The 26,619-nt window shown below is 65.1% G+C and overlaps 1 protein-coding gene across 8 annotated transcripts; it reads left to right on the top strand.

Moving 5' to 3' along the window:
- The first annotated feature begins 910 nt into the window (after nucleotides 1-910).
- Nucleotides 911-24,717, top strand: KIF25 (kinesin family member 25). 8 transcript variants are annotated; one of them, XM_089332440.1, is made up of 12 exons: nucleotides 911-1,258; nucleotides 2,250-2,353; nucleotides 3,497-3,585; nucleotides 4,924-4,960; nucleotides 10,547-10,614; nucleotides 12,378-12,452; nucleotides 17,072-17,209; nucleotides 19,516-19,692; nucleotides 20,577-20,728; nucleotides 21,138-21,281; nucleotides 22,006-22,161; nucleotides 24,465-24,717. In XM_089332440.1, the coding sequence occupies exons 1-12, from the start codon at nucleotides 925-927 to the stop codon at nucleotides 24,701-24,703; spliced, it is 1,713 nt and encodes a 570-aa protein (XP_089188566.1). In that variant the 5' UTR covers nucleotides 911-924; the 3' UTR covers nucleotides 24,704-24,717. The 8 variants fall into 8 exon arrangements, with proteins under 8 accessions (XP_089188566.1, XP_089188568.1, XP_089188567.1 ...); XM_089332442.1 differs by lacking the exon at nucleotides 17,072-17,209; XM_089332441.1 differs by lacking the exons at nucleotides 4,924-4,960; nucleotides 10,547-10,614.
- Nucleotides 24,718-26,619: the final 1,902 nt, after the last annotated feature.

Below are 26,619 nucleotides of genomic sequence, written 5' to 3'. Positions count from 1 at the left end.
ACCGACCGCGCCCCGGGAGGTGGGGAAGAGCAGTGGGGAGCTAGCACGCCGCGTGTGCTGGCGGCTGGTGCGCGGTCCCCGGTCACCGCGTCGGCAGAGTGGACGCCTCTGGGAGAGCCCCGGCAGTTTCTGACAGCAGAGGCATGCCGGGAGAGCCGCGTTCCCGCGGGGCAGGGGCTGGCGCCACGCCAGGCTGCCGGGTCGCGGGTGTTTTCAAGCTCCTAGGAGCATTGTTTCAAACAGGTGACTGGGGGAAAGATTAGGAAGCAAGAAACCATTGTGACAGCAAGCAAAACACCATCTGCAAACAGGATTAATCCAGATTCAGACCCCCCCACCCCAGGCGCTTTTGTGTGCCGGAGCGTGGCGGTCGCTCTCTGATTCCGCCGCGCCCTCCTCCAGCCGAGGGGCGTCCGTCCCTGTCCTCGCGGCCGCAGAGCTGGACGTTCTCGACGAGACTCTGCAGTTCTGACCGTGTATCAGCAAGTCCCCTAACACAAGGAAGCCGCCCCCGGGGACAGGACAGCGGGTCCAGCTCCTGTCCCAGCTGCTCGCCTCCTGAGCTTCCAGGGCGTTCGGTGTCAGCCGTGGAACGGGAGCGCTGCGTGCCGCCTCCTGGCACGGCGTCTGCATCCCACGCCCCCCGCGCCGCTGCCTGGGGTCTGCCCTGTCCTCGCCCTGGCAGGCGGCTCCCGGGGACGCATGCTCTTGGTGACCGCCCTCCTGGAAGGTGGCGGCTTTGTTCCCGCTTAAGGAAGGCAGCAGACAGGAAGCGCCGGGCGCCTGAGACCCTCGCGCTCTGCACCGAGCGCTGCTTCCTGCGGACGTTGGTGGGATGTTTGACTCTGAATTTCTCACACTTGAAAGCCGTGAAATCACAGATGTTGCTTTCTGGAGTACAAATCCTGGCTCCACGGAGCCTGGATGTCCGGAGCGGGCCAGGGCGTGGGCGCAGCGAGACCCCTGCTGCGCGTGGGTGGGGGTGGGGGGAGTGGAGTCCTGCGTGGCCGTGGCGCGGTCAGTTCTTGCCTCCTGGGAGTGGGCCGGCTGCCAGGCAGCGAGGCTGCGCGAGGAGCAGGTGCACACCCATCCGACTCCCGGCTGCCTCTCGCCCTGCAGACGCTGAAGCGGGAGCTGAGGGAGTTCCAGGCCTCCACCACGGGGCTTCTCGGGGATTTCCAGGCTCAGTGCGGGGCCGGCGTGGCCGCAGCCGTGGCCGCGGCACAGGCGGCGCAGCTCCAGGGGCAGACTCTGCAAGGTGAGGGGCCGGCCTGGTCCCCCGCAGCGCGGCGGCGTTGGGGGGAACCGTGGCTGGGAGGCAGGTTCCCGATGCCTTTTCTTTCCCAGGGACAAGACCTGAGTTGCTCAGGCACTTTTGGTGCCCTGGGTCCCAAGCTGCCCACCCCCCCCGCCCTCCCTCAGCCGGTAGCCAGGGACTCCAATGGGTCTCCCACGTGGGTGTCAGGGGCCCAGAGCACTTGAGCCAGGTCTGCTGCCTCTCGGGCTGGGACAGAAGCAGCGTGGCGGGCTCGAGCCAGCGCTGGGATCTGGGACGTGAGAGTCACACGGGGCAGCGGGGCCTGCGCCTGGGTTCATTGTCTCAAACCTCAGAACTTAAACCCACGGAGGAGGCCACGTTTGCTCTGTGGCCTGGTAAAGTGCTACAGCCTCGCTAGTCCCCAGTGGAAGGCGTGCCTGGGTCCCGCCCTTCCTCCCCTGGCCCGGGGTTCCTGTGTCCACGCCGTCCAGCGGTGATGGAGATGGGGCCGTAGGAGCCGTCTTCCTGCTGTGACCCCACAGCGGGTGCGTGGGAGAGTGAACCGTGTTCTATCAACCCCAGCGTGCCGAGAGCTGGCGCCTGGTTCAGTGCCCCCCCACCCCTCTGAGAACCTTGGCAGTGAGTGCAGCGTGTGCGCATGCGTGTGCTGGTGAGCATGCATGGGCACACACGCGTGATCTTGCAAATCGCGTGCTCCAGGGAGAGACAGCGCTGCTACTTTAGGGACAGTGGTCTCTCTGAGCTTTGGAAAGATGAGGTGTTTTCTAGAAAGCCCCAGAGGGGGCGGAGGCGGGACCGTGCTGGCGCCTTCCCTGTGGCCTGGCCGTGTGTGGCCGGGATCCCTGGCTGAGCCGCTGGGGATGGCGCACCCGGAGGCCAGAGGGCTCGTGGCCCGGTGCCGGCCGGCACCACCTCGTGCCCCTGGAGGAGGCCGTGGGCGCCGTGCTAACAGGCGCACCTGTCCTCCCAGCCTGCCAGGCCCAGGCCGTCGGTCTGCAGCAGTCGCTGCGGGAAGTCAGCGCGCGCCACGAGCTGGAAAAGCAGAGGAGGAAGCACCTGCACAACCGTCTGGTGGTGAGCGGCCGCGCCACGCCGGGATGGCGTCGGGCCCCCACGGCCCTGGGGGGACCCCGAGTGAGACTGGCCCGCGGTGGGCAGCCCTCCCAGGATCCCCCGGCCCGGGGGGCCTGCGGGGTCCAGTGTCCGTGACCCAGAGGGCGATGGCAGCCTTGGGGGGAGCCCAGAGGCCACAACCGCTTCCAGGCCCCCGAGGCTGCTCTGGCCTGCAGGTGAGCGCCTCCTGTCCATGCGCGTGTAGCCGGCTGGCCTGGCCCAGTCCTGCCGTCTCCTTTGATTGACATCTGTCTTCTGTGGCATGATCCCCTGGGGTCTTCCCTTCCCGGTGCCCAGCTCTCCCCGCGAGACGGCGTCCGGTGCGGCGTGCTCAGGCCTCTGGCAGATCTGCACGTGTGCCGGCATTTCTGCTGCTCCCCCGAGCAGGTTTCCACCACCGGGGGCTGGGAGGGTGGGTCCAGGGTCCCAAAGACGGATGGTTTAGCCGGGAGCCCCGAGCTGGGCATCCGTCCTCGGGGCAGCTGCTGGGCTGCTCTCCAGGGGACGTCTGGATTAGCGTGACCCACGCTCGGAGGCGGCGTCAGAGAGGGGTGGGAGCAGGCCGGGTGTTGGCCAGGTCAGCGGTGGTGGCTGGGGGGGGGGGGGGCAGAGGGTGTGCAGGGTCCAGGAGCCGCCCGTCTCTGACCGGAAGCTCTCCACGTGGGAGGGGAAGGAATTCTGCAGTGCAGGCCCTGGTGAGGGCAGCAGCGGGGTCTGTGGCATCCGCCCCGTCGGTCATCAGCCTGGAAGGAGGTGGCCGCCAGCTCATGGCCGGACACGGCCCCTCGGGGCATTCGTTGCTATAGGAACCCAGCTTGGGTTTCCCCGTCCAGCACTGCCCGTGGCTGGTTCTTCCTGGGCCCTCTCCTCTCGGTGGAGGGTGAGGGTCCCCCCAGAGCCCCTGGGGACTGAAGGGCGCCTGGCACGCGCCTGCCCCCGGGGGACAGACTCTAAGTGTGAGTGAGGCAGAAGCCTGGACGCTGCTCTCGGCCGAGCCAGGCTGAGTCCTGAGCCGACCACCACTTCCTGGCCCTCTAGGGCGACGTCCAGCGGCCCAGCCGCCCCGCTGGTGGCAGTGGCCGTGACGGCTCCCTGTCCTTGCAGGAGCTGAAGGGGAACGTCCGCGTCCACTGCCGAATCCGCCCCCTGCTGCCTCTGGACGGCGAACTGGAGGGTCCAGGCCCCCAGAACGGGTGAGCGAGGCCTGCTCCAGGGGTGTACACGCGTGTGTGAACGTGTTCATGCGCGTGCACATTGTGTGCTAAACGAGTGCATATATGTGGGTGTGCATGTACTAAGTGTGTGCACGTGTGTGAGCACACGTCATGCATGTGCACGTGTTTGCACGTGTGTATATGTGTTAGCATGTGTGCATGTGTGTGAGCACACATGCATGTGCACGTGTTTGCACATGTGTGCATATGTGTTAGCATGCGTGCACGTGTATGCACACATGTATATATGCAAGCGTGTGTGCATGTGTGTGTTGGAAGTGACACCCACTGCCACACCTGTTTCTCTGCCCCTGGCCCCAAGGTGGGCTCCACCGCCAGTGCTGCTCCAGGCTGCCCGGCTTCTCACAGGCTCACAACAGGTTTCAGTCACCATTTTAAAGAAAGAGATTTGTTTATTTGTAATTTATAGCAGGAGAGGGAGGGGGAGGGGAGAGAGAGAGAGGAGAGAGAGGGAGAGGGGGAGGGGGAGAGAGAGAAAAAGGAAGAGGGGGAGGGGGAGAGAGGGAGAGGGGGAGGGGAGAGAGAGGGAGAGAGGGAGGGAGATAGGGGAAGTGGGGGGAGAGAGAGAGAGAGGGAGGGAGTTAGGGGAAGGGGGGGGAGAGAGAGATTGATCTTCCGCCCACTGATTCACTCACCAAACGGCTGCAACAAGCAGGTCTGGGCCAGGCTGAAGCCAGGAGCCAGGAGCTCCCTCTGGGCCTCCCACGTGGGTGCAGGGCCCAAGCACTTGGCCGTCCCCTGCTGCCCTCCCAGGCCGTTAGCAGGGAGTGGATCAGAGGCAGAGCAGCGGGACCGGAACCGGCGCTCCTGTGTGGGCTGCCAGCGTGGCAAGCAGGGCTCAGCCCGGAGTGCCGCAACGCCGGCCCCAGCTCGGTGACCGCTGCCTGCCCTGTGTCAGGCCGCGCATTTGTTCTGGTGTGGAACCTGCTGCCCCTGTGGGCACTGGTGACCGCACAGAGCCCTTGGGGGGCTCCCTCGCGGCACCCGTCCTAAGGCAGGAGGCTGCCCCGGAGCGCACACGGAGGACGAAAGTGTGGGAGGGAGGGGTGGAAGGAGAGCTGGAGAATTTGGGAGGAAGTGGAGGGAGGGGAGAGAGCGACAGGGCCTGGAGGGCAGAGCGAGGGGAAACGGACGGGGCAGAGAGGGGAGCGAAGGGCAGCAGACGGGGCCCGGGGCCCCGAGGAGGTGGGGGCCAGGGTCGGCCCAGGGTGAGGGGGCCGGGGGTGGGGGTGGCCCAGAGGCCAGGACAGACGGCGCTGGGAGACGCGTGTGTGCAGCGCTGTTTTATTCCCGCAGCTCCGGCTCTGGGGAAGTGGCCCACGCCATGGACGACGTGAGTAGGTCCCTGGTGCTTGGAGAGGCGCCGTCCCTCCGCGGGGCTCCCCGCCCCAGAGACGCCGCCGTCTAGAGGGCGAGGGTAGCGGGGCTTGGTGGGTGCTGCCCCGCAAACCACAGGCATCGGCCCACTCCCCTCTTGGGAGCCCTGTGAGCCCCCAGGCATTGGCCCCTGGGAGGAAGTGGGCCCCTCGGGTGGCACGGGGGCAGGGCTGCACCCCCAGAATGCACCGTCCCCGGACGGGCCCCGAGGGCGCAGAGGGACGGCAAGACGGGGTCAGTGCTGCGCCCGTGGCCCGGCTCCCTGCTCTTCATCTCCGGGGTCTGTAGGAGCTGGGCTCCTGCTGGACACGCGGGGCCTCAGTTGTGGCCTCACTCGTCCCGTGGGGGGCCTGTCCCATGGGGGGCCCGTCCCGTGGGGGCCTGTCTTGTGGGGGCCTGTCCCGTGGGGGCCCTGTCCCGTGGGGGCCCATCCCATGGGGGCTCGTCCCGTAGGGGCTCATCCCGTGGGGGCCCATCCCGTGGGGGCCCATCCCGTGGGGGCCCATCCCGTGGGGGCCTGTCCCGTGGGGGGCCGTCCTGTGGGGGCCTGTCCCGTGGGGGTGCGGCCTGTGGGGGGCCCGTCCCGTGGAGGCGGGGCTTGTCCCGAGGGGGGCCCATCCCGTGGGGGGCCTGTCCCATGGGGACCCATCCCGTGGGGGCCAGTCCCATGGGGGCCTGTCCCATGGGGGCTCGTCCTGTGGGGACCCGTCCCGTGGGGGCCAGTCCCATGGGGGCCCATCCCATGGGGGCCCGTCCCGTGGGGGCCCGTCCCGTGGGGGCCTGTCCCATGGGGGGCCTGTCCCGTGGGGGGCTTGTCCCATGGGGGCCTGTCCCGTGGGGGCCCACCCCATGGGGGCCTGTCCCGTGGGGGGCCCGGCCCTCGCTCCTGGCCGCCATCCTAGGGGGCCATTTGTGCTTCTCATTTCATCCCCATCTTGTGTCGGGCGCCAGAGTGGGGGAAGGGATCGGTGGCCGTGCCCTGAGCGCCTGCCCAGCTGCCCGTGGCCACTGTGGTTCTCTTTGCTGTGGCATTTGGTGATTTCTGACCATGGCTGGTAGAGCCAGCCACCCTGTGACCCCAGGCAAAGCCTTAACGCCCGGTCGCTGGGGCTCCTCTGGCTCCCATGGCCTGGACTGGCCCTCACTGTGCGGGCCCGGCCCTGCTGCGGGGGCAGTGGGCTCACGGGCGTGAGCTCAAGGCACCTCCCCGTCCGCTTGTCTGGTTCTTGTACGGCGCTGGGCTTGCTCCCCACCAGGGCCGGGCTCTGAGCTCTGCTTGCCACGCACGCTCAGGGCAGCCCGTGGCAGGGTGGGCGCCCAACGCGTGCCTGTCCCCGCGGGAGAAATCCAGACACTCACAGCCCATCCCACGGCGCTTTGTGCCTGTGCTGTGACAGGGAGACGGCCCCCGGAACCCACTCCTGGACGTGTTGCCGTGGCCCCACCGGGGCGGGCGTGTCCTTTCCCGCTGCGACATCCTGGGTCTATTCCCCAAGTGGCAGCCACCTGGGAGGACCTGGAAGTCGTTATGATGTCAGGAACCACGTCCCGGTTTCCTGGGATTTTTAAAAACAGAGTTGCAAGGATCAAAGGTGGAAGTCGCCTGTCGGGCCCACCCGTTCGCTCGGGCTGCTCCCTGCTCCGCCCTTCCTCCTCTTCTTCCTATTTTATTTTTTTAAAGATTTATTTATTTGAAAGGAAGAGTTAAAGAGAGAGAGAGAGAGAGAGAGAGAGAGAGAGAGAGAGGTCTTCCATCTGCTGGTTCACTCCCCAAATGGCTGCAACAGCCAGGCTGAAGCCAGGAGCTTCTTCCAGGTCTCCCACGCAGGTGCAGGGGCCCAAGGACTCGGGCCATCTTCTGCTGCTTTCCCAGGCCACAGCAGAGAGCTGGATGGGAAGTGGAGCAGGGACTTGAACCGGCGCCCGTGTGGGATGCCGGCACTGCAGGCGGCGGCTTTACCTTTGCCGCCACGGCGCCGGCTCTGCCCCTCTCACATCCCGTGTCTCACAGCCGCAGTGCAGGCTGCTCCCTTCAGAAGGCGGTCGGCCGCGTCCCCTGGCTGCTCCGTGCGCGGTGCCCACCGACTCGGTCAGATGTTTCTGGAAGGGAGTGCGCTGACGGTCGGTGTTCCTGGCGTCCCCTTGTTTAACCTGAGCCGGAGCGCCGGAGCCTCAGCGCCTCCGCCCGCCCTCCGGCCCCAGCAGCCAGCGGCGATGACAAAATGGTGCCAGCGCGCCCCCGGCCACCGTCCTGCGAGAGCTCACGTTTGGCGTCCGGGTCCTTCCTGGGGTGGGAGTGAGGCAGGGTGGCCCCTGGAGTCAGTCTCGGGGTGCACGGCGTGGGGGGGCTGCGCGGTGGGAGGGGTGCCTGGAACTCGCCCTCCCGTGCTCACTGGCTCTGCTTCCAGGTCATCAAAAATGCAGGCGCTGGCGCTGGGCACTGGGCGGTGCTGGGCCTGCAGAGCTCATCCTGCCGCGGGGGCGGGGGCGGGGGCGGGGGCGGGGGCGGGGACCGGGGCGGCAGAGCAGAAGGAGGGTCTGGGGGCAGGGGGGGAGAGGGGCACTTTCCTGCCCCAACAGAGAGGCGGGCAGAGGGGCTGACCAGCCGGTGGGGGTGGGGCGGCCCCCGGGGCTCCTGCTGGAAGCAGGTGTCAAAGTTGGGGAGCAGAGATCGGATTTCCACTGTGGGTGGAGCTGCCCTCTGGGGGAGAGATAAGGAATAGCACCCACCCCACGGGCTGCCTGCCCCGCCCCCGCCCTGCCCCGCGGGGCTCTGAGCCTGGGAGCCAGTGGAGTGTCCAGCCGCTGGGCCCCTTACCTGGGAACAGGGCGCTGTTCTCCCAGAAGGCTTTGCATCCATCCCATGCGCAGAGAAACCTCTGCAAGCCGTGGGGGGTCCCTGCCTGCCTGGCCGTCCCCCAGCAGTCAGGGGCTCAGACGTCACCGTGTGCTCTCATCACACCACGGAAGGGACCGCTCCTGGTGCGTGTCCCACACTTCACACAGCACAAAGCCGCCCGTCTGTCCGCCGTCTGTGGTCAGAACAGGGGGACGGGCCGTCTGCCCCTCCCGCCCCTGCCGGCTGTGACCGTGGCCCCGCCTGCCCCCCCTCCCCTCGCTGCGGGGGGGCCACAGCTGCCCCCGCCTCGGTATCAGTGCCGGGACGACCCCGGGACTGCCCCAAGCGCGGTGGGAACAGGCGCACGCTCCCACGTCTCTGTTCCCTTCCTGGACCTGGAGCACACACTCAGGTCACCTCAGCCCTGGGTTCCCGGCGCACCCTCAGGTGTGTCGTTTTTGCAAATACAAGGCACACAACACAAGACACAAGGTTCCGTTAGCCGTTCTAAGGGTGCAGTTTCGCAGTGCGTGTGGCCGTCCCCTCCTCCCCGGTCCCGGCCCTGTCCTGTCAGCTCTCGGGCACCCCTGAGCACCGCTGGCTGCCCCCGGTTCACAGTGGATGGCGGGGGACGCCGTGCGTGGCCTGCTGAGCTTCTGAGCCGTGGCTCCCGGCCCCCGCCCAGTGTTGGGCGGCCTCTGTCACAGGGCACGTGACTTCCCTGTGCGGGAACGTGTGGCTCCCGATGTGGGCTCCGGTGCGGAGAAGGCGCCTGGGACAGACTGGGTGCAGAAAGGAGCTCTGGGAGAGCGACCCCACCCCCAAGAAGGACCCCGCCCCCGGGAGAGCAGTGTGAGCACACAGGCACACTGTTCTCACTGTGGTCCGGAGGCCACGCTGGCCGCTCCCAGGTGCCACGGACTTCCTCAGCCCCGCCCTCACCATCCTGGTCACGCACACACAGTGGGAGCTGAGGGGGTGGGACCTGTGGCACCCCCGCAGTGCTCCCGGCCTGGGGCCCACCTCCTTCCCTCCTGAGCCTCCCTCTGGGCCAGGGTGGTCGCCAGCCTGGGGTCTTGGGGGATTTCCACGGCCTGGTGTACTGCACAGGGCGGAGACAGGTCTGCCAGGGAGATGGCGAGCCCTGCCTCGCAGGGTGGGGACAGCGCGGGCGGCGCAGCGGGAGCCGGAGCTGGGGCACCCGCCAGGTGCCCGTGTGGCCAGGCCGGCTCCGCCTGGGCTGTTGTCTAGCATTTGCTCTTGCTGCTCGGTTTACCCCATGCACCTGTGACCCCTGCGGCGTGAAGACGGGAAAGCGTCCTGCGTCCCCACAATCTCAGTGTCAGGGAGACCGTGTGTCTGCGTCCCAGCTCAGCCCTGGGGAGCCCTCAGCACACAGCCCAGCCCCCAGCCCCCAGCCTGCTCTGTGAGCCCCGACGGGACACTGCTGACGCACAGGTGTGGCTGTCGGCACACACAGGGGCTCACGGGAGAGGCGTGTTAGGACAAACAGCAAATAGATCTCAAAAAACATTGCACCAAATCAATGTCTGCTTTAGCCCCATTTGCCATGGGTGGGTTTCTTTCTTTCTTTCTCTCTCTCTCTCTCTCTCTCTCTTTCTCTCTTTCTCTCTTTCTCTCTTTCTCTTTTCCTTCCTTCCTTCCTTCCTTCCTTCCTTCCTTCCTTCCTTCCTTCCTTCCTTCCTTCCTTCCTTCCTTCCTTCCTTCCTTCCTTCCTTCCTTTCTTTCTTCAGGCAGAGTGGACAGTGAGAGAGAGAGAGAGACAGAGAGAAAGGTCTTCCTTTGCCATTGGCTCATCCTCCAATGGCTGCTGCAGCCGGCACACTGCGCTGATCCGATGGCAGGAGCCAGGTGCTTCTCCTGGTCTCCCATGGGGTGCAGGGCCCAAGCACTTGGGCCATCCTCCACTGCACTCCCTGGCCACAGCAGAGAGCTGGCCTGGAAGAGGGGCAACTGGGACAGAATCCGGTGCCCCAACCGGGACTAGAACCCGGTGTGCCGGCGCCGCTAGGTGGAGGATTAGCCTAGTGAGCCACGGCGCCAGCCTGCGTGGGTTTCTTGCAGTACCCTTGACTCCTGGCGCACGCACACATGGACACACATGGATACACACGCATGATGGTACAGTCAGACGCTGGACGGTCTGCCCAGCAGCCGCTGTCTGGGCGCCGCCGACCTCTTGTGCAATTGCAGGGTTTGTTTTGTTAAGAGGACAGTTTCTCCTGGAGCTCTGGTTTTTGATGAATTCACATTTATTTTAGGATTGAACAACTTGGCTCCGAGCTTCCTTGAGTGCTGATTTCACATTCCGTGCTGAAACTGCTGTGCTCAGCACGATCAGAGTCCACGTGCCCTGGGGTCAGGCAGCCCCGCTCCGCCACCCCCGGCTGGGTCATGGCGAGGGCTGGGGCCCGAGAGGCGCCTGCCTGTTAGAACCTCAGGTGCTGGAGCCAGGGGTGCTCGCGAGGGGGCTCTGGTCTGCTTAGCGGGGCCCGGCAGAGAGCAAGGACTGCGTCTGGGGGCTGCGTGGGCCCCGGCCAGGCTCCCTGGCCCTGCGTCACTTGCGATCTGTCGGCGGGGGCTGGGCCTGTGCTCTGGTGAGCTGGTGACGAAAGCAGGCGGTGGCCGCTGGACGCCTCGCTCAGGGCCCCGTCTGACCACCTGTTTGTTCTTTACCGTCAGGAAACTGTCCTGGTGAGGTGCCACCGTCCCAGTCACCCCCCCATCAATAAGACTTACCGCTTTGAAAGGTGGGTGCTCTCGGGCCACATACTGTGTTGGTGTGGGGGCCGGCAGAGCTGCCCCTGACGGATCCTGTGGACTGATGAGTTGTTTGTAAGGATTTGTTTACTTGAAAGGCAGAGTGACAGAGAGAGGGGAGTGTTCCATTCGCTGGTTCACTCCCCACATGGCCACGACAGCAGGGTCTGGGTCCCCCACACAGGTGCTGGGGGCTGGAGGACTGGGCCATGTCTTGCTGGGTTCCCTGGTGCAGCAGCAGGAAGCTGGGCTGGGAGCCGAGCAGCTGAGATGTGCGGCAGCGCTCTGATACGGCGTGGCACGTCACGCGTGGCAGCTTAGCCTGCTGTGCCACAGCGCCGGGCCCAAGCCGTTGTTTCAGTTCATCGCATTTACAGGCAATCCGTGTGCAGATCCGTGGGCGAACCCCTGAGTCTGTGTCTTCAGGTTGAGTGATGCTGATGGCGGTTCGTGAAGGGATGTGCCCCCCCCCCCCGTCTCCCCGGTTCCCAAGGGTGTCCACCTGCTCCGTGCCCTGGAGCCCGGGAAACGCGCGTTCCAGGCATGAAGACGAAAGTTTGGTGGCCTCGTAGAATGTTCCCAGAGCAGGGTGTTTGCACTGCTGCGGCTGGATGGCTGAGTAGAGCGAATCAGCCACAGTCGGCTGCGCCCTCCCCCTCCCCGGGGAGCACTTCTCTCTGCCTGGGTTTGCGACACTTGGGTGACATCGGATGCAGAACCCTCGCTCGTCCTTCACCCCTGTGAGCCTGGGAAGCCACACAGATTCACCTTTTGTGCATGACAGTTTGCATGTGTGCAGTGTGCTGGCGTTTGCACGTCTGGAGTGTGTTGGGAGTTTGCACGTCTGGAGTGTGCTGGGAGTTTGCACGTCTGGAGTGTGTTGGGGTTTGCACGTCTGGAGTATGTTGGGGGTTTGCACGTCTGCAGTGTGTTGGGGTTTGCACGTCTGCAGTGTGTTGGGAGTTTGCACGTCTGCAGTGTGCTGGGAGTTTGCACGTCTGCAGTGTGTTGGGGTTTGCACGTCTGGAGTGTGCTGGGAGTTTGCACGTCTGCAGTGTGTTGGGGGTTTGCACGTCTGCAGTGTGTTGGGGTTTGCACGTCTGCAGTGTGTTGGGAGTTTGCACGTCTGGAGTGTGCTGGGAGTTTGCACGTCTGCAGTGTGTTGGGGTTTGCACGTCTGCAGTGTGTTGGGGGTTTGCACGTCTGCAGTGTGTTGGGGTTTGCACGTCTGGAGTGTGCTGGGGGTTTGCACGTCTGGAGTGTGTTGGGGTTTGCACGTCTGCAGTGTGTTGGGGGTTTGCACGTCTGCAGTGTGTTGGGGTTTGCACGTCTGGAGTGTGCTGGGGGTTTGCACGTCTGGAGTGTGTTGGGGGTTTGCACGTCTGCAGTGTGTTGGGGTTTGCACGTCTGGAGTGTGTTGGGGTTTGCACGTCTGGAGTGTGCTGGGAGTTTGCATGTCTGCAGTGTGTTGGGAGTTTGCACGTCTGGAGTATGCTGGGAGTTTGCACGTCTGGAGTGTGTTGGGGTTTGCATGTCTGGAGTGTGCTGGGGGTTTGCACGTCTGGAGTGTGCTGGGGGTTTGCACGTCTGGAGTGTGCTGGGGGTTTGCACGTCTGGAGTGTGCTGCGCGTTTGCACGTCTGGAGTGTGTTGGGGGTTTGCACGTCTGGAGTGTGCTGGGAGTTTCTGTGGGAAACTCAGGTGTCTGGGCAGCTCCCTTCCCTTCCAGTGATGCCTCGTTTTCGCTCTTTCAGAGTTTATGGTCCAGCAGAATCTCAGAGGGAGGTATTTGAGGACGTGCGTCCCCTTCTTACGTCTCTCCTGGACGGGTGAGCTAATGATGACCACAGTTATGGTAACTTCCAGCAAACCTCGGGGTACAGAGACTGCAGCCTTGGCTCCGAGCCTGCCCTCGGGCTGCAGAGGGAGGGTACAGGGGGCAGGGTGCTGGGTGCAGGGGGAGGGTGCAGAGGGAGGGTGCAGGGTGCAGAGGCAGGGTGCAGAGGGGAGGGTGCAGGGGGAGGGTGCAGGGTGCTGGGTGCAGGGTGAGTTTGCAGGGTGCAGGGGGAGGGTGCAGGGGAAGGGTGCTGGGTGCAGGGTTCCAGGGGGAAGGTGCAGGGTGCAGGGGGAGGGTGCAGGATGCAGGGTGCAGAGGCAGGGTGCAGGGGGGAGGGTGAAGGGTGCAGGGGGAGGGTGCAGAGGGAGGGTGCAGGGTGCAGAGGGAGGGTGCTGGGTGCAGGGTGAGTTTGCAGGGTGCAGGGGGAGGGTGCTGGGTGCAGGGTGAGTTTGCAGGGTGCAGGGGGAGGGTGCAGGGGAAGGGTGCTGGGTGCAGGGTTCCAGGGGGAAGGTGCAGGGTGCAGGGGGAGGGTGCAGGATGCAGGGTGCAGAGGCAGGGTGCAGGGGGGAGGGTGAAGGGTGCAGGGGGAGGGTGCAGAGAGAGGGTGCAGGGTGCAGAGGGAGGGTGCTGGGTTCAGGGTGCTGGGTGCAGGGTGCAGGGGGAGGGTACAGGGGGAGGGTGCTGGGTTCAGGGTGCATGGGAGATTACAGGGTGGAGGGTGCAGGGGGCGGGTACAGAGTGTAGGGGAAGGGTGCTGGGTACAGAGGCAGTGTGCAGGGTACAGGGGGAGGGTGCAGGGCGGGGTCAGCGCTGGCTCTGGGGCTGCCCTGGTGTGGACTCTGCTGTTCCCGGGTGCTGTCGGCTCCGGGAGAGGAGTGAGGAGATGTGAAGGCCATGCGTCAAGGGCGCCCGTGCTTGGGCCCCAGAGAGTGTTCCGGGGCGGCTGTGGCTTCCAGACTGGCCGCAGCTCCCTTCCTGTCCCGGGGCCCCGGGGCTCCCGGGCAGGTCGCATTTGTCGTCTGTGGTCAGCTCGGCTGGTGCCGTGGCTGTGCCCTTTGGGGCTCAGCCCTCTGTTCTCGGCAATGCTGCCGTGGGGCCCAGGGGCAGTGGTGTCTCGGTTAGGGGCCAGGAGTGTCTGTCCAGGGACAGCTGCAGCCACGTGTGAATGCGGGCAGACACCAGGAGCCGCGTCTCTCCAGGGCACGGGGATTGACGCTGCCAGCGACGGGCAGCGCGGTTCTCAGCAGGCTGCCCGGCCCAGCCCAGGCCCTGCTCGGGGACCGGGACAGCATCTGGATTAGAGCCACAGCCCACGGGGCGAGCACGGCGGAGAGAGGAAGCCACGGCCTCGGGCTGTGTGCACACGCGTGTGAGTGCGGGTGTGATTCAGGGCTCCGTGGTGTGACGTGTGCTGTGTGTGTGTGTGTGATTCAGGGCACTGGTGGGAGGCATGCTGTGTGTGTGCATTTGTGTCTGAGTATACTTTAGTGTGCTGTGTGTGACTGTGCTGTGCGCACACGTGTGTGAGTGCGGGTGTCAGTGCTCTGTGGCTGGTTGTGTGGTGTGTGTGTATCAGTGCACTGGTATGACACAGATTGTGTGTGCGTGTCTGTGTGTGAATGTAAGTGCACTGGTATGTGTGTACACCTCAGTGTAGCGTGGTGTGGCGTGTTGTGTGTGTGTGCACTTCAATGTGGCATGGTGTGCTGTGTTGTGTGTGTGCATTTCAGTGTAGCATGGTGTGCCGTGTGTGTACACTTCAGTGTAGCATGGTGTGCCATATTGTGTGTGTGTACACTTCAGTGTGCTGTGTTGTGTGTGTGTATACTTCAGTGTGCCATATTGTGTGTGTACACTTCAGTGTGCCGTGTTGTGTGTGTGTGTACACTTCAGTGTGCCGTGTTGTGTGTGTGTGTACACTTCAGTGTGCCGTGTTGTGTGTGTGTACTCTTCAGTGTGCCATGTTGTGTGCATGTACACTTCAGTGTAGCGTGTTGTGTGTGTGTACACTTCAGTGTGCCGTGTTGTGTGTGTACACTTCAGTGTAGCATGTTGTGTGTGTGTACTCTTCAGTATGCCGTGTTGTGTGTGTGTACACTTCAGTGTGCCGTGTTGTGTGTGTACACTTCAGTGTGTTGTGTTGTGCGTGTGTACACTTCAGTGTGCCGTGTTGTGTGTGTACACTTCAGTGTAGCGTGTTGTGTGTGTGTGTACTCTTCAGTGTGCCGTGTTGTGTGTGTACACTTCAGTGTGCCGTGTTGTGTGTGTGTACACTTCAGTGTGCCGTGTTGTGTGTGTACACTTCAGTGTAGCGTGTTGTGTGTGTGTGTACTCTTCAGTGTGCCGTGTTGTGTGTGTGTACACTTCAGTGTGCCGTGTTGTGTGTGTACACTTCAGTGTGCCCTGTTGTGTGTGTGCACACTTCAGTGTGCCGTGTTGTGTGTGTGCCGTGTTGTGTGTGTACACTTCAGTGTGCCGTGTTGTGTGCATGTACACTTCAGTGTAGCGTGTTGTGTGTGTGTACACTTCAGTGTGCCATATTGTGTGTGTACACTTCAGTGTGCCGTGTTGTGTGTGTGTACACGTCAGTGTGCCGTGTTGTGTGTGTGTGTACTCTTCAGTGTGCCGTGTTGTATGTGTGTGTACACTTCAGTGTGCCGTGTTGTGTGTGTGTGTACTCTTCAGTGTGCCGTGTTGTGTGTGTGTACACTTCAGTGTAGCGTGTTGTGTGTGTACACTTCAGTGTGTTGTGTTGTGCGTATATACACTTCAGTGTGCCGTGTTGTGTGTGTGTACACTTCAGTGTAGCGTGTTGTATGTGTACACTTCAGTGTAGCATGTTGTGTGTGTGTACTCTTCAGTGTGCCGTGTTGTGTGTGTGTACACGTCAGTGTGCCGTGTTGTGTGTGTGTGTACTCTTCAGTGTGCCGTGTTGTATGTGTGTGTACACTTCAGTGTGCCGTGTTGTGTGTGTGTGTACTCTTCAGTGTGCCGTGTTGTGTGTGTGTACACTTCAGTGTGCCGTGTTGTGTGTGTACACTTCAGTGTGCCGTGTTGTGTGTGTGTACACTTCAGTGTGCCGTGTTGTGTGTGTACACTTCAGTGTAGCGTGTTGTGTGTGTGTGTACTCTTCAGTGTGCCGTGTTGTGTGTGTGTACACTTCAGTGTAGCGTGTTGTGTGTGTGTGTACTCTTCAGTGTGCCGTGTTGTGTGTGTGTACACTTCAGTGTGCCGTGTTGTGTGTGTACACTTCAGTGTGCCGTGTTGTGTGTGTGTACACTTCAGTGTGCCGTGTTGTGTGTGTACACTTCAGTGTAGCGTGTTGTGTGTGTGTGTACTCTTCAGTGTGCCGTGTTGTGTGTGTGCACACTTCAGTGTGCCGTGTTGTGTGTGTGCCGTGTTGTGTGTGTACACTTCAGTGTGCCGTGTTGTGTGTGTACACTTCAGTGTGCCGTGTTGTGTGTGTGTACACTTCAGTGTAGCGTGTTGTGTGTGTGTGTACTCTTCAGTGTGCCGTGTTGTGTGTGTGCACACTTCAGTGTGCCGTGTTGTGTGTGTGCCGTGTTGTGTGTGTACACTTCAGTGTGCCGTGTTGTGTGTGTGTACACTTCAGTGTAGCGTGTTGTGTGTGTGTGTGTACTCTTCAGTGTGCCGTGTTGTGTGTGTGTACACTTCAGTGTGCCGTGTTGTGTGTGTACACTTCAGTGTAGCGTGTTGTGTGTGTGTGTACTCTTCAGTGTGCCGTGTTGTGTGTGTACACTTCAGTGTGCCGTGTTGTGTGTGTGTACACTTCAGTGTGCCGTGTTGTGTGTGTACACTTCAGTGTAGCGTGTTGTGTGTGTGTGTACTCTTCAGTGTGCCGTGTTGTGTGTGTGCACACTTCAGTGTGCCGTGTTGTGTGTGTGCCGTGTTGTGTGTGTACACTTCAGTGTGCCGTGTTGTGTGTGTGTACACTTCAGTGTAGCGTGTTGTGTGTGTGTGTACTCTTCAGTGTGCCGTGTTGTGTGTGTGTACACTTCAGTGTGCCGTGTTGTGTGTGTACACTTCAGTGTAGCGTGTTGTGTGTGTGTGTACTCTTCAGTGTGCCGTGTTGTGTGTGTACACTTCAGTGTGCCGTGTTGTGTGTGTGTACACTTCAGTGTGCCGTGTTGTGTGTGTACACTTCAGTGTAGCGTGTTGTGTGTGTGTGTACTCTTCAGTGTGCCGTGTTGTGTGTGTGCACACTTCAGTGTGCCGTGTTGTGTGTGTGCCGTGTTGTGTGTGTACACTTCAGTGTGCCGTGTTGTGTGTGTGTACACTTCAGTGTAGCGTGTTGTGTGTGTGTGTACTCTTCAGTGTGCCGTGTTGTGTGTGTGTGTCGTGTTGTGTGAGTACACTTCAGTGTGCCGTGTTGTGTGTGTGTACACTTCAGTGTAGCGTGTTGTGTGTGTACACTTCAGTGTGCCCTGTTGTGTGTGTGTGAGTCGGTACACCGAGGTGTGACGAGGCCGCAGCCGGGCGGGGTCAGCAGGCGGTGGTGCCGGTCAGCGAGGCCTAACTTCGAGGGGTGCAGGAGCAGGACGGGTGCCGGAGCCCCGGTGCGTCCACACCTCGAGGCCGCGTTCCCCGCAGGTACAACGTGTGCATCATGGCGTACGGCCAGACCGGCAGCGGCAAGAGCTACACCATGCTGGGCCGGCACGCGGAGGCCGAGCCCGCTCACGGCGACGACAGGGGCCTCGTCCCCAGAGCCGCCCGGGAGCTCTTCAGGTGCCTCTGAGGGCGGGGACAGGGGCAGGACAGCGGCCGTGCGGGGGGAGGGGAGGGCGAACCACGACTCGGCCACAACCCGGGGGGGCACAGGGACAGCGGCCATGCGGGGGGAGGGGAGGGCGAACCACGACTTGGCCACAACCCAGGGGGGGACAGGGTCGTGGGGGCCGTGCGGGGGGAGGGGAGGGTGAACCACGACTCGGCCACAACCTGGTGGTGGGGGCACAGGGTCGTGGGGGCCGTGCCCTCCCCAGGGAGTGGGCCTGGCTGGGGCGCTCCTGGCGCCAGAGCGAGCGTCGTGGCCACGCTGAGGGGGAGGGCGGGCAGGAGGAGGCCGTTGTGGTGGGCAGTGTGTGTTACTAGGACGAGACCCCTCCGAAGGGAAGCGGCCTGTCCGGCGCGCAGATCTGGAGGCTGGGCGTCCACAGCAGGGCGCGGGCTGTGGCTTTGCTGACAGCTCGCTCACGGGAACCTGCTCCAGGAGACGCACGTCCTGCTCGGGGCAGTGCCCCAGGGAGCTAGGGCCTGCCCGCCCGCCTCCCGCCCCCCGCCCCCGCGCAGCCCTGGGGAGGAACGTGGCACTCTCCATCCCACCCCCGCGCAGCCCTGGGGAGGAACGCGGCACTGTCCATCCCGCCCCCGCGCAGCCCTGGGGAGGAACGCGGCACTGTCCATCCCACCCCCGCGCAGCCCTGGGGAGGAACGTGGCACTCTCCATCCCACCCCCGCGCAGCCCTGGGGAGGAACGTGGCACTCTCCATCCCGCCCCCGCGCAGCCCTGGGGAGGAACGTGGCACTCTCCATCCCGCCCCCGCGCAGCCCTGGGGAGGAACGTGGCACTGTCCATCCCGCCCCTGCGCAGCCCTGGGGAGGAACGTGGCACTGTCCATCCCGCCCCCACGCAGTCCTGGGGAGGAACACGGCACTGTCCATCCTGCCCCCGCGCAGCCCTGGGGAGGAACCGCGGCACTGTCCATCTGGGGGACAGCGGCCTCCTTGGCCCCTCCAGGTGGGATTCTGTGTCAGAAGCTCAGGACGCGTGACAGCAGGTGCGGGCACAGGGGTGCTGGCGGGGCTGACCCTAGAGGACGGCTCTTTCTGGGGGCAGTGATCCCCAGCGTGGCCACCGCGAGCGGGGAGCCCTTGGCTGCCGGGCAGGGCCGTGTCCCCTCGGCCCCTGGCGTCGCTCGCTGGCCCACACCTCCATCAGCCCTGTCTCAGCTCCATCCTGGAATCTACCGGGACCCAGGTGAACACAGGGGCCGCCTCTCTCAACAGGGAGCCCTGGCACTGTGCCCAGCCAGTGCAAGCCCAGCGGGAGGGGTGGGGACTGCAGGCCGACCCGGGGAGACCAGAGGAAGAGCGGGGGCGTGCTCACAGCACACCGCTATCTTCCTGTGTGGGTGGCGGGGCCTGAGACAGCAGGACAAGCCTTGGCCAGTGGGCGCTGCGACCCCAAGGTGTTGCTCAGGGTCTGTGTCCACTCCCTTCTCACAAGGCTGGGGCAGCCTTGGGCTGGAGTCACGGGCGTGTGCCCTACATGAGGGTCAAGGCAGCTCGTGACCCTTGCACGGCCCATGCCTGGCTGGTCCCGAGTTTGCAGACTGCAGCTTGCCAGTGAGGGCAGCAGGCAGGGCGGGCAGTGCAGAGCCCCCGGCTCCCGCGGAGGAAGAGTTAGGGAAACGTGGCTGTCGGAACCATCTAGAAACAGGCGGCCGCCGCACAAACCGGGATCCCGCCTCGGACGCGGCTAAGTCACCCCCTTGCTCAACGCTTTAACGGTGCTTCGAGACCTGGGCGTGCAAATTTCCCTGCAAGTGTTCTGGATGCCATCGGAGTCGGGATCCCTGTGCCGTCTCCGTCCCTGCCAGCCCAGGCCGCCAGCCCGGCGGGGGAGGCTCTGCCGCGAGCCTGCTGGCAGAGCCCGGTCGGAGGCACGAACAGAATCAGAGCCCAGGGCTCTGGCCGCGGGCTGCCCCGAAGCAGAATGGGTTTACACAGCCGGGCAGGCGCCGTGGGCCCGGCCACGGTGGACAGATGGGCTCATGCAGTCTCCTGCTGCTGTCCGTGTGGGCTCCGGGTCCCACACTGCTGTGGGGTCTTCACCCCGCGATTTCACAGGACGCCCCTCCCCCTGAGTGGCCTTGCTATCGGTAGGACCCTGCCCAGGCCAGCGACCCCTGGCCCAAGGGGCTCTGTGCGGGAGCGTCCCCTGGGGGGCTCCTGTGCTGGGGAGCCAGTCTTCCAGGCTTGGGGGAGGCGTGGTCCTGGCCCCTGAGGGTTTAACCCCTGTGGTCTCCCAGGCTGCTGTCGGAGGACCCCTCCCGGAGCCCACGGCTGCACGTGTCCATGGTGCAAGTTTACAACAACGACGTGTTTGACCTTCTGGCTAAGGACGGCTCTGCGGGCCTGGCCGGGGCCAAGCGCGAGGTGACCACGACCAAGGAGGGCAGGACGGAGGTCTCCGCGCTGGCCCGCCGGTGAGTGCCTGTGGCCTGGCTCTCAGGCCCGTGTGCGGCCAGCGTGCTGGCGGGGCGGGCCACGGATGCGTGCGTGGAACGGCCTGTGGCGCTGTTCCCTAGTGCTGGGAGGGGTGGTCCTGGCCACCCGTGGAAGCGTGGCCTCTCAGGAGTCGCCGGTGACCTGTGCTGCGGCTGCTTCATACCGGGCCCTGTACCCAGACCCACGCGAGTGCTGGGCACCGGCGAGATCATAGTGAAGCCGTGGGAGTATGAGCGAGACAGGAATTGTTCTTAAAAACCCCATAAATAAATGTGTCTTCAAAAACAAATTCCCAAGAGCCCTGGGCCGGCGAGTGAGGGGGTGGGACTGCTGCCCCAGCAGCCGGGGTCACCCCAGGGACCCAGCTCGGGCCTCACCTGGCCAGAGTCCTGTCCTGAGTGTGCGTGAGTCCACGGCTGCGTGGGAGCTCCCGCGTGAGGGAGGAATTTGCCCTCCCGGGAGGGCCCTGCACACAGCGTTTGAGACTTGGAACGCAGCCACGGTCGCCACACAGGGACCCAGGCGTCCGCCTGTGACTGGCAGGCGCCGTCCGTGCCTCCTGCTGCTGGCCCGGAGCCCTGCCCGCAGCCGCCTTGCCCACGGAGAGGGGGCGTGCTTCCATCTCACGCACGTGGCTCAGGAGAGAGGAGTTCAGCCCTCGGGCCCGTGAGGGTGCCACAAGTAACCGGCCACTGAGAGAGGGCCGGTGACACGGGCGGGGTGGCCCTGGGCCAGGCAGGACACCCACCATGCAGTGCTCTGTCCAGGGCCGGCCTTGGGCCACGTCCGCAGCTTCTGTGAGACGAGCCACCGAGGCTGACACGGCGCAGCCCCCTCACGCCTGCTGTCTGTCCCCCGCCAGGGCCGTGGGCAGCGCCGGGGAACTCATGAGGCTCGTCCACGGGGGCCTGCGGCTCCGGGCGCAGCACCCCACCCTGGTGCATGCCGCCTCTTCCCGCTCGCACCTCATCATCACCGTGAGCCTGGCCGCGGCCGGCTCCTCCGACAGCCCCGGTAGAGTCTCCGTCCGTGTTCCGCTGGTCCACGGAAGGGGAGGAGGGCCGCAGGGCCGCAGGGCTGAGGCATCGCCCGGCACCCGGCGTGGGCACCGCAGCCGCGTCCAAGCCCAAGGCCCTGGGACCTGGCGGAAGGGGAGGAGGGTGGGAGGCAGGGGGAACCAGAGCCCAGAGGGGAAGCCGGCGTGGCCGCCATGGAGGCGGGTCTCTCCTGGTATTTCCACTGCAGCCAAAGCCTCTGGGAGGCGGCTGCACGACCCCGGCCGAGAAGCAGCCGGCCCTCTCCTGGGGGCGGACGGGTGTGAGGCCGGCCTCTGCCCTGCTCCTCTGCCTGCCCCTCGGTGCCCACGTCCATCTCAGAGATGAAGTAACCCAGTTGTCCCTGTTTGTCGCTCTCCGGGCACCAGGCCAGCTGCAAGTGGGGCCCCTCCAGCAGCCCCCCAACGCCACCCCCCCAGCGCTGGTTCCCGGGGACCGTGCAGGCCACCTGCAGCTGGAGCAGGTGCAGCCCCGGCTGCAACTGGTGGACTTGGCCGGCAGTGAGTGCATTGGTGAGTGGGGGGGGGGGTCTGCCCGGGGTTGGGGAGGGGCACAGGTGGGGGCCTCCAGGTCTGCCCGGGGAGGGGGAGGAGTGTGGGGGGCACAGGTGTTTACAGAAGCCCTGGACCTGGGGGTGCTACAGAGCCAGACATGGGGGCTCTGGACATGCATTTTCTCTCCCAAGAGAATTTTACCCTTAAATTTAAATTCTTTCCTAATACTTAGGGAGAGGGAGGTGATCTCCCACCCTCTCCTCACTCCACTCAGCCAGGGCTGAGCCAAGGCTGGAGCGGGGAACCGGGAGCTCCATCTGGGCCTCACGGGGGTGGCAGGGACCCCGTCACTGGGGCCACCACCGTTTCCTCCCGAGTCCGCGTCGGCCGGAGCTGGGGTCACAGGCACTCCACGTGGGGCGTGGTGCCTTCAGCTTCGCCTGGGAACCCCGACCCCTCTCAAAGACCCTCAGCCCGACCCCCACGGCCCAGAGCCTTGTTCCTCCCGCCCTTGGAGCGGAGGGAGGCTGGACTTCCGCCCCGAGCCTGGCTCCGGCTTGGAGGGTGGAGGGCGTTCGCTGAGGAAGATGTAGGTTCATGGCTTCCCAGGCACCTGTGCCCCTCCTGCCGCCAACCTCAGGAGCGCCTCTGGGGAGCGAAGGGGCGGGAGAGGGAGGCGGCTCTGTGCCCCCCCAGCCCTTCCTGCAGCCAAGGTAACCCCCCGGGCTCTGCACGGTCCCAGGCGAGTCTGGGGTGACCGGCTTGGCCCTGAGGGAGGCCTCCTTCATCAACCGGAGTCTGGCGGCCCTGGCGGACGTCCTGGGGGCCCTGTCGCAGCGCCGAGCCCACGTCCCCTACCGCAACAGCAGCCTCACGCACCTGCTCCAGGACTCCATCGGTACCGTGTTTCCTCCAAGCACCCCTACGCACAGCCGCCCCTGCCCGGGCACAGCCCCGCAGCGCCACCAACCCGGGAGAGCACCCCCCACCCCCCGCACAGCCGCCCCTGCCTGGGCACAGCCCCGCAGCACCACCAACCCGGGAGAGCACCCCCCACCCACGCAACCACCCCTGCCTGGGCACAGCCCCACGGCACCACCAACCCGGGAGAGCACCCCCCACCCACGCAACCACCCCTGCCTGGGCACAGCCCCACGGCACCACCAACCCGGGAGAGCACCCCCCACCCACGCAACCACCCCTGCCTGGGCACAGCCCCGCAGCGCCACCAACCCGGGAGAGCACCCCCCACCCACGCAACCACCCCTGCCTGGGCACAGCCCCGCAGCGCCACCAACCCGGGAGAGCACCCCCCACCCATGCAACCACCCCTGCCTGGGCACAGCCCCACGGCGCCACCAACCCGGGAGAGCACCCCCCACCCACGCAACCACCCCTGCCTGGGCACAGCCCCACGGCACCACCAACCCGGGAGAGCACCCCCCACCCACGCAACCACCCCTGCCTGGGCACAGCCCCGCAGCGCCACCAACCCGGGAGAGCACCCCCCACCCACGCAACCACCCCTGCCTGGGCACAGCCCCGCAGCGCCACCAACCCAGGAGAGCACCCCCCACCCACGCAACCACCCCTGCCTGGGCACAGCCCCGCAGTGCCACCAACCCGGGAGAGCACCCCCCACCCACGCAACCACCCCTGCCTGGGCACAGCCCCCTGGCACCACCAACTCAGGAGAGCACCCCCCACCCACGCAACCACCCCTGCCTGGGCACAGCCCCGCAGCGCCACCAACCCAGGAGAGCACCCCCACCCACGCAACCACCCCTGCCTGGGCACAGCCCCCTGGCACCACCAACCCAGGAGAGCACCCCCCACCCACGCAACCACCCCTGCCCGGACACAGCCCCACAGCGCCACCAACCCGGGAGAGCCCCCCCCCCGGGAGCCGCCCCTGCCTGGGCACAGCCCCACGGCACCACCAACCCAGGAGAGCCACCCCCCCCGCCCCGCTGCACTTCTCTCTCCTGCTCCTGCACGCGGGCGGCGACGCACGAGGGGAGGGGGCGCGGGGCTCTCTGTGCCCTCAGGCGATGGGCTGCTCTGCAACCCCAGGTGGGCTCGGGCCCGGTTCCTGCCGGCAAAGTGGGGAGGACAGAAGGTCACCCCACAGGTGGGCGCTCAGTGCTCCGTGCCTGAGCACCCAAGCAGCAGATGGAGACACGGGTGGGAGGTGACACAGGTGGGAGGTGACACAGGCAGGAGGTGACATAGGTGGGAGGTGACACAGGCGGGAGGTGACACAGGCGGAAGGTGACACGGGTGGGAGGTGACACAGGTAGGTGACACGGGTGGGAGGTGACACAGGTGGGAGGTGACACGGGTGGGAGGTGACACAGGTGGGAGGTGACACAGGTAGGTGACACGGGTGGGAGGTGACACTGGTGGGAGGTGACATGGGTAGGAGGTGACACAGGTGGGAGGTGACACAGGTAGGAGGTGACACGGGCAAGAGGTGACACAGGCGGGAGGTGATACAGGCGGGAGGTGACACAGGCAGGAGGTGACATGGGTGGGAGGTGACATGGGTGGGAGGTGACACGGGCGGGAGATGACACGGGTGGGAGATGACACGGGCGGGAGGTGACACTGGCGGGAGGTGACACAGGTAGGAGGTGACACGGGCAGGAGGTGACATGGGTAGGAGGTGACATGGGTGGGAGGTGACACAGGTGACATGGATGGGAGGTGACACGGGTGGGAGGTGACACGGGTGGGAGGTGACACAGGTGGGAGGTGACACAAGTGGGAGGTGACACTGGTGGGAGGTGACACTGGTGGGACATGACATGGGTAGGAGGTGACACGGGCGGGAGGTGAGACAAGCAGATGGTAACCACACTCTGTGGGCCACTGAGGGTCACTCCTTGGCTCTGAATTGTGACAGCTGTCACCCTGCAGAGGGCTGATGGGTGGCCCTCAGATCCTGTGCCTGCTGGCTTGGGCCACGTGGCCTGGGCACTGCCCTGCCCAGCCTTCCCCACTGCGGCCAGCCGGGCACCAGCAGGGGCCACGTGTCCCAGGCACCGGCCCTGCCCAGCCTTCCCCACTGTGGCCGGCCGGGCTCCAGCGGGGGCCACGTGTCCCAGGCACCGGCCCTGCCCAACCTTCCCCACTGCGGCCGGCTGGCTCCAGGGAAGACACTGGGCTTGCCCTGCATTCTCCCCCTCTCTCGATTCCGAGGTGGTGACGCGAAGTTACTTCTGCTTGTGTGTGTGTCCCCGGGCCGGAAGCACCTGGCAGAGACACTGCAGGGCCTGGGGTTCGGGACCCGAGCTCGGCAGGTGGAGCGCGGCCCCGCCAGGGGGAGGCCTCCCGCACCCAGGCGAGGAAGGAGCCGCGAGGCAGAGCGCAGGAGCGCGCCTTCTCCCCGTGGGGTCCCGGCCAGGGCTCAGCCTGTGCCCCACACGCCTGAGAAATAAACACGTGACCTGCAGACCCACGAGTCTGGTTGCTCCCGGGGCCCTGGGATGAGGACGGACAGGAGGCACTGGAGGTGGGCTCACCGAGGACCCTCCTTCCGAGTCGGGCTGGGCGCGGGTGCCCTGGCCCAGGGAGGAGGTGCCCTTGTCTCAGGGGGTGTAGGCAGAGGAGTCCCAGGAGCTCTGAGGCCAGGCCCCGGGTCCTCGTCTGGGAAGTGGGGGAGGGCCTAGGATGGTCCCACAGGTGAGGTCCTTGGGAGCCAGCAGGCAGCCGGTGCCTGAGGGGCCAGGCAGCCCGTGAATCCCGAGACAAGCCCATTTACGAGAGGGCTAGAGCTGGCCCAAGTTACCAGAGGAGAGGCAGGACTTGGGCCGGGCTCTGGGGACCTCTCTCTGCACCGGCCTCGTGGGGGAGCCGGCAGCCTGCACTGGGGAGCGGCCGACACCGCGCAGTGCAGCCCTGTGCCCACCTCTGCAGCTCACCGCCAGCTGCTGCTGTCCAGGGGCTGATGAAGCGGGCATCTCCCCAGGTGCCAGGGTCACGCTGACGGCTGCCCCAGGCTGCAGGACCAGGCTGGGCCAGAGGTCCCTTGCCCCGGGCCCCCTCGCCCAGCTGGGCGCCTGGGGCTCCGTGTACCGGAGCAAGTTCCTCCCAGAGCTGGCTTCTGAGCCTGGCGTGTGCGAGGAGGTGGCAGGGGCGCTGCCTGGGACACATGAGGTGCAGGAGGTGACCCCAGGGGGCAGTGGGAGGACTTAGCCAGGAGCCCACCGGGAGGCCGCCCAGCCTGAGCCCTGGCTGTAGGGACAGTGCCACAGGGACCGAGCGGTGGTACAGGCGAGCAGGCCAGGCGCGGATCAGGGCAGCCCCGCCCCCAAGTCTGTGTTTCTTTCCTCCACCCTCGGGGGGCTGTTCTGGCCCCAGAGGGGAGCCCCTGGGAGGGTGGGGCTGCAGACCCCGAGCTGCTGGGGAGAGAGCCTGCTCTCTGTGGGGCCTCACGGGGTGCGTTGTGCAGCCTCGGCCTCCAGGCTACGGACAAGAGCCACTGAGGGGGGTGCCAGGGGGTGCGGGTAGCAGAGGGGTCTGGCCAAGGCTCAGCCCTGTTCCCCGAGGGGCTGTGTGTCCTAGTGAGTGAGGGCCCCTGCTGGGGAGAGCGAGTCAGTGTGTGTGCACACCTAGGGATGGGCGTGTGTGTGCACACGGATGTATGTGCACATGGGGACGAGTGTGTGTGCATTTGGGTGAGTGTGTGTACATGCATGTGTGTGCATGGACTGTGTGTGTAGAGGTGTCACGTGTGCAGCTGGAGGAGTGGGCGCGTACATGTGTGGATGTGCGTGTGATGTTCCCCGTTTGTGTGTGGGTGTGTACCTGTGTCTGAGTGTGCAGGTGTGCATGGGTGTGGATGTAGGTGTGGATATTACATGGGTGTGTACCTGTGATTGCGCACATGTCTGGATGTGTACCTGTGTCTGAGTGTAGTGACCCCTGGCAGGGGCTTTGTCTCCACTGCCACCTTGGCCCCTGCCCCTTGGTGTGGGTGGGCACACGCGTGTACATGGTGGCTCAGCCGATGTGAGCCAGCCCTGCCCAGGCACTGACCGGGCACGTGCTCCGCCCGCCTTTCCCTCACCCACTCAGCGGCCTTTGCTGCCCGTGGGGCCTGGTTCCAGGCTCTGGGGCCCTTTGCTGCCCGTGGGGCCTGCTTCCGGGCTCTGGGGCCCTTTGCTGCCCGTGGGGCCTGGTTCTGGGCTCTGGGGCCGTTTGCTGCCCGTGGGGCCTGGTTCCGGGCTCTGGGGCCCTGCGCTGCCCGTGGGGCCTGGTTCTGGGCTCTGGGGCCCTCTGCTGCCCGTGGGGCCTGGTTCCGGGCTCTGGGGCCCTGTGTTGTGAGCACAGCTCCTGCACTAGGACCGGAGGC

This window comes from Oryctolagus cuniculus, chromosome 5 (genome assembly GCF_051225735.1).
Source record: "Oryctolagus cuniculus isolate XC-2025 breed Fujian yellow rabbit chromosome 5, ASM5122573v1, whole genome shotgun sequence".
NCBI classification, from domain to species: domain Eukaryota; kingdom Metazoa; phylum Chordata; class Mammalia; order Lagomorpha; family Leporidae; genus Oryctolagus; species Oryctolagus cuniculus.
This window is presented reverse-complemented; position numbering and strand designations above follow the sequence as displayed.

Excerpts from the sequence above, each read along its gene's own strand:
- KIF25 (XM_089332440.1), top strand. The coding sequence starts at position 925 with ATGTCCGGAGCGGGCCAGGGCGTGGGCGCAGCGAGACCCCTGCTGCGC. Across the intron at positions 4,961-10,546 it reads TGGCCCACGCCATGGACGAC|GAAACTGTCCTGGTGAGGTG; the intron begins GTGAGTAGGTCC and ends CTTTACCGTCAG. Across the intron at positions 21,282-22,005 it reads GGCCGGCAGTGAGTGCATTG|GCGAGTCTGGGGTGACCGGC; the intron begins GTGAGTGGGGGG and ends GCACGGTCCCAG.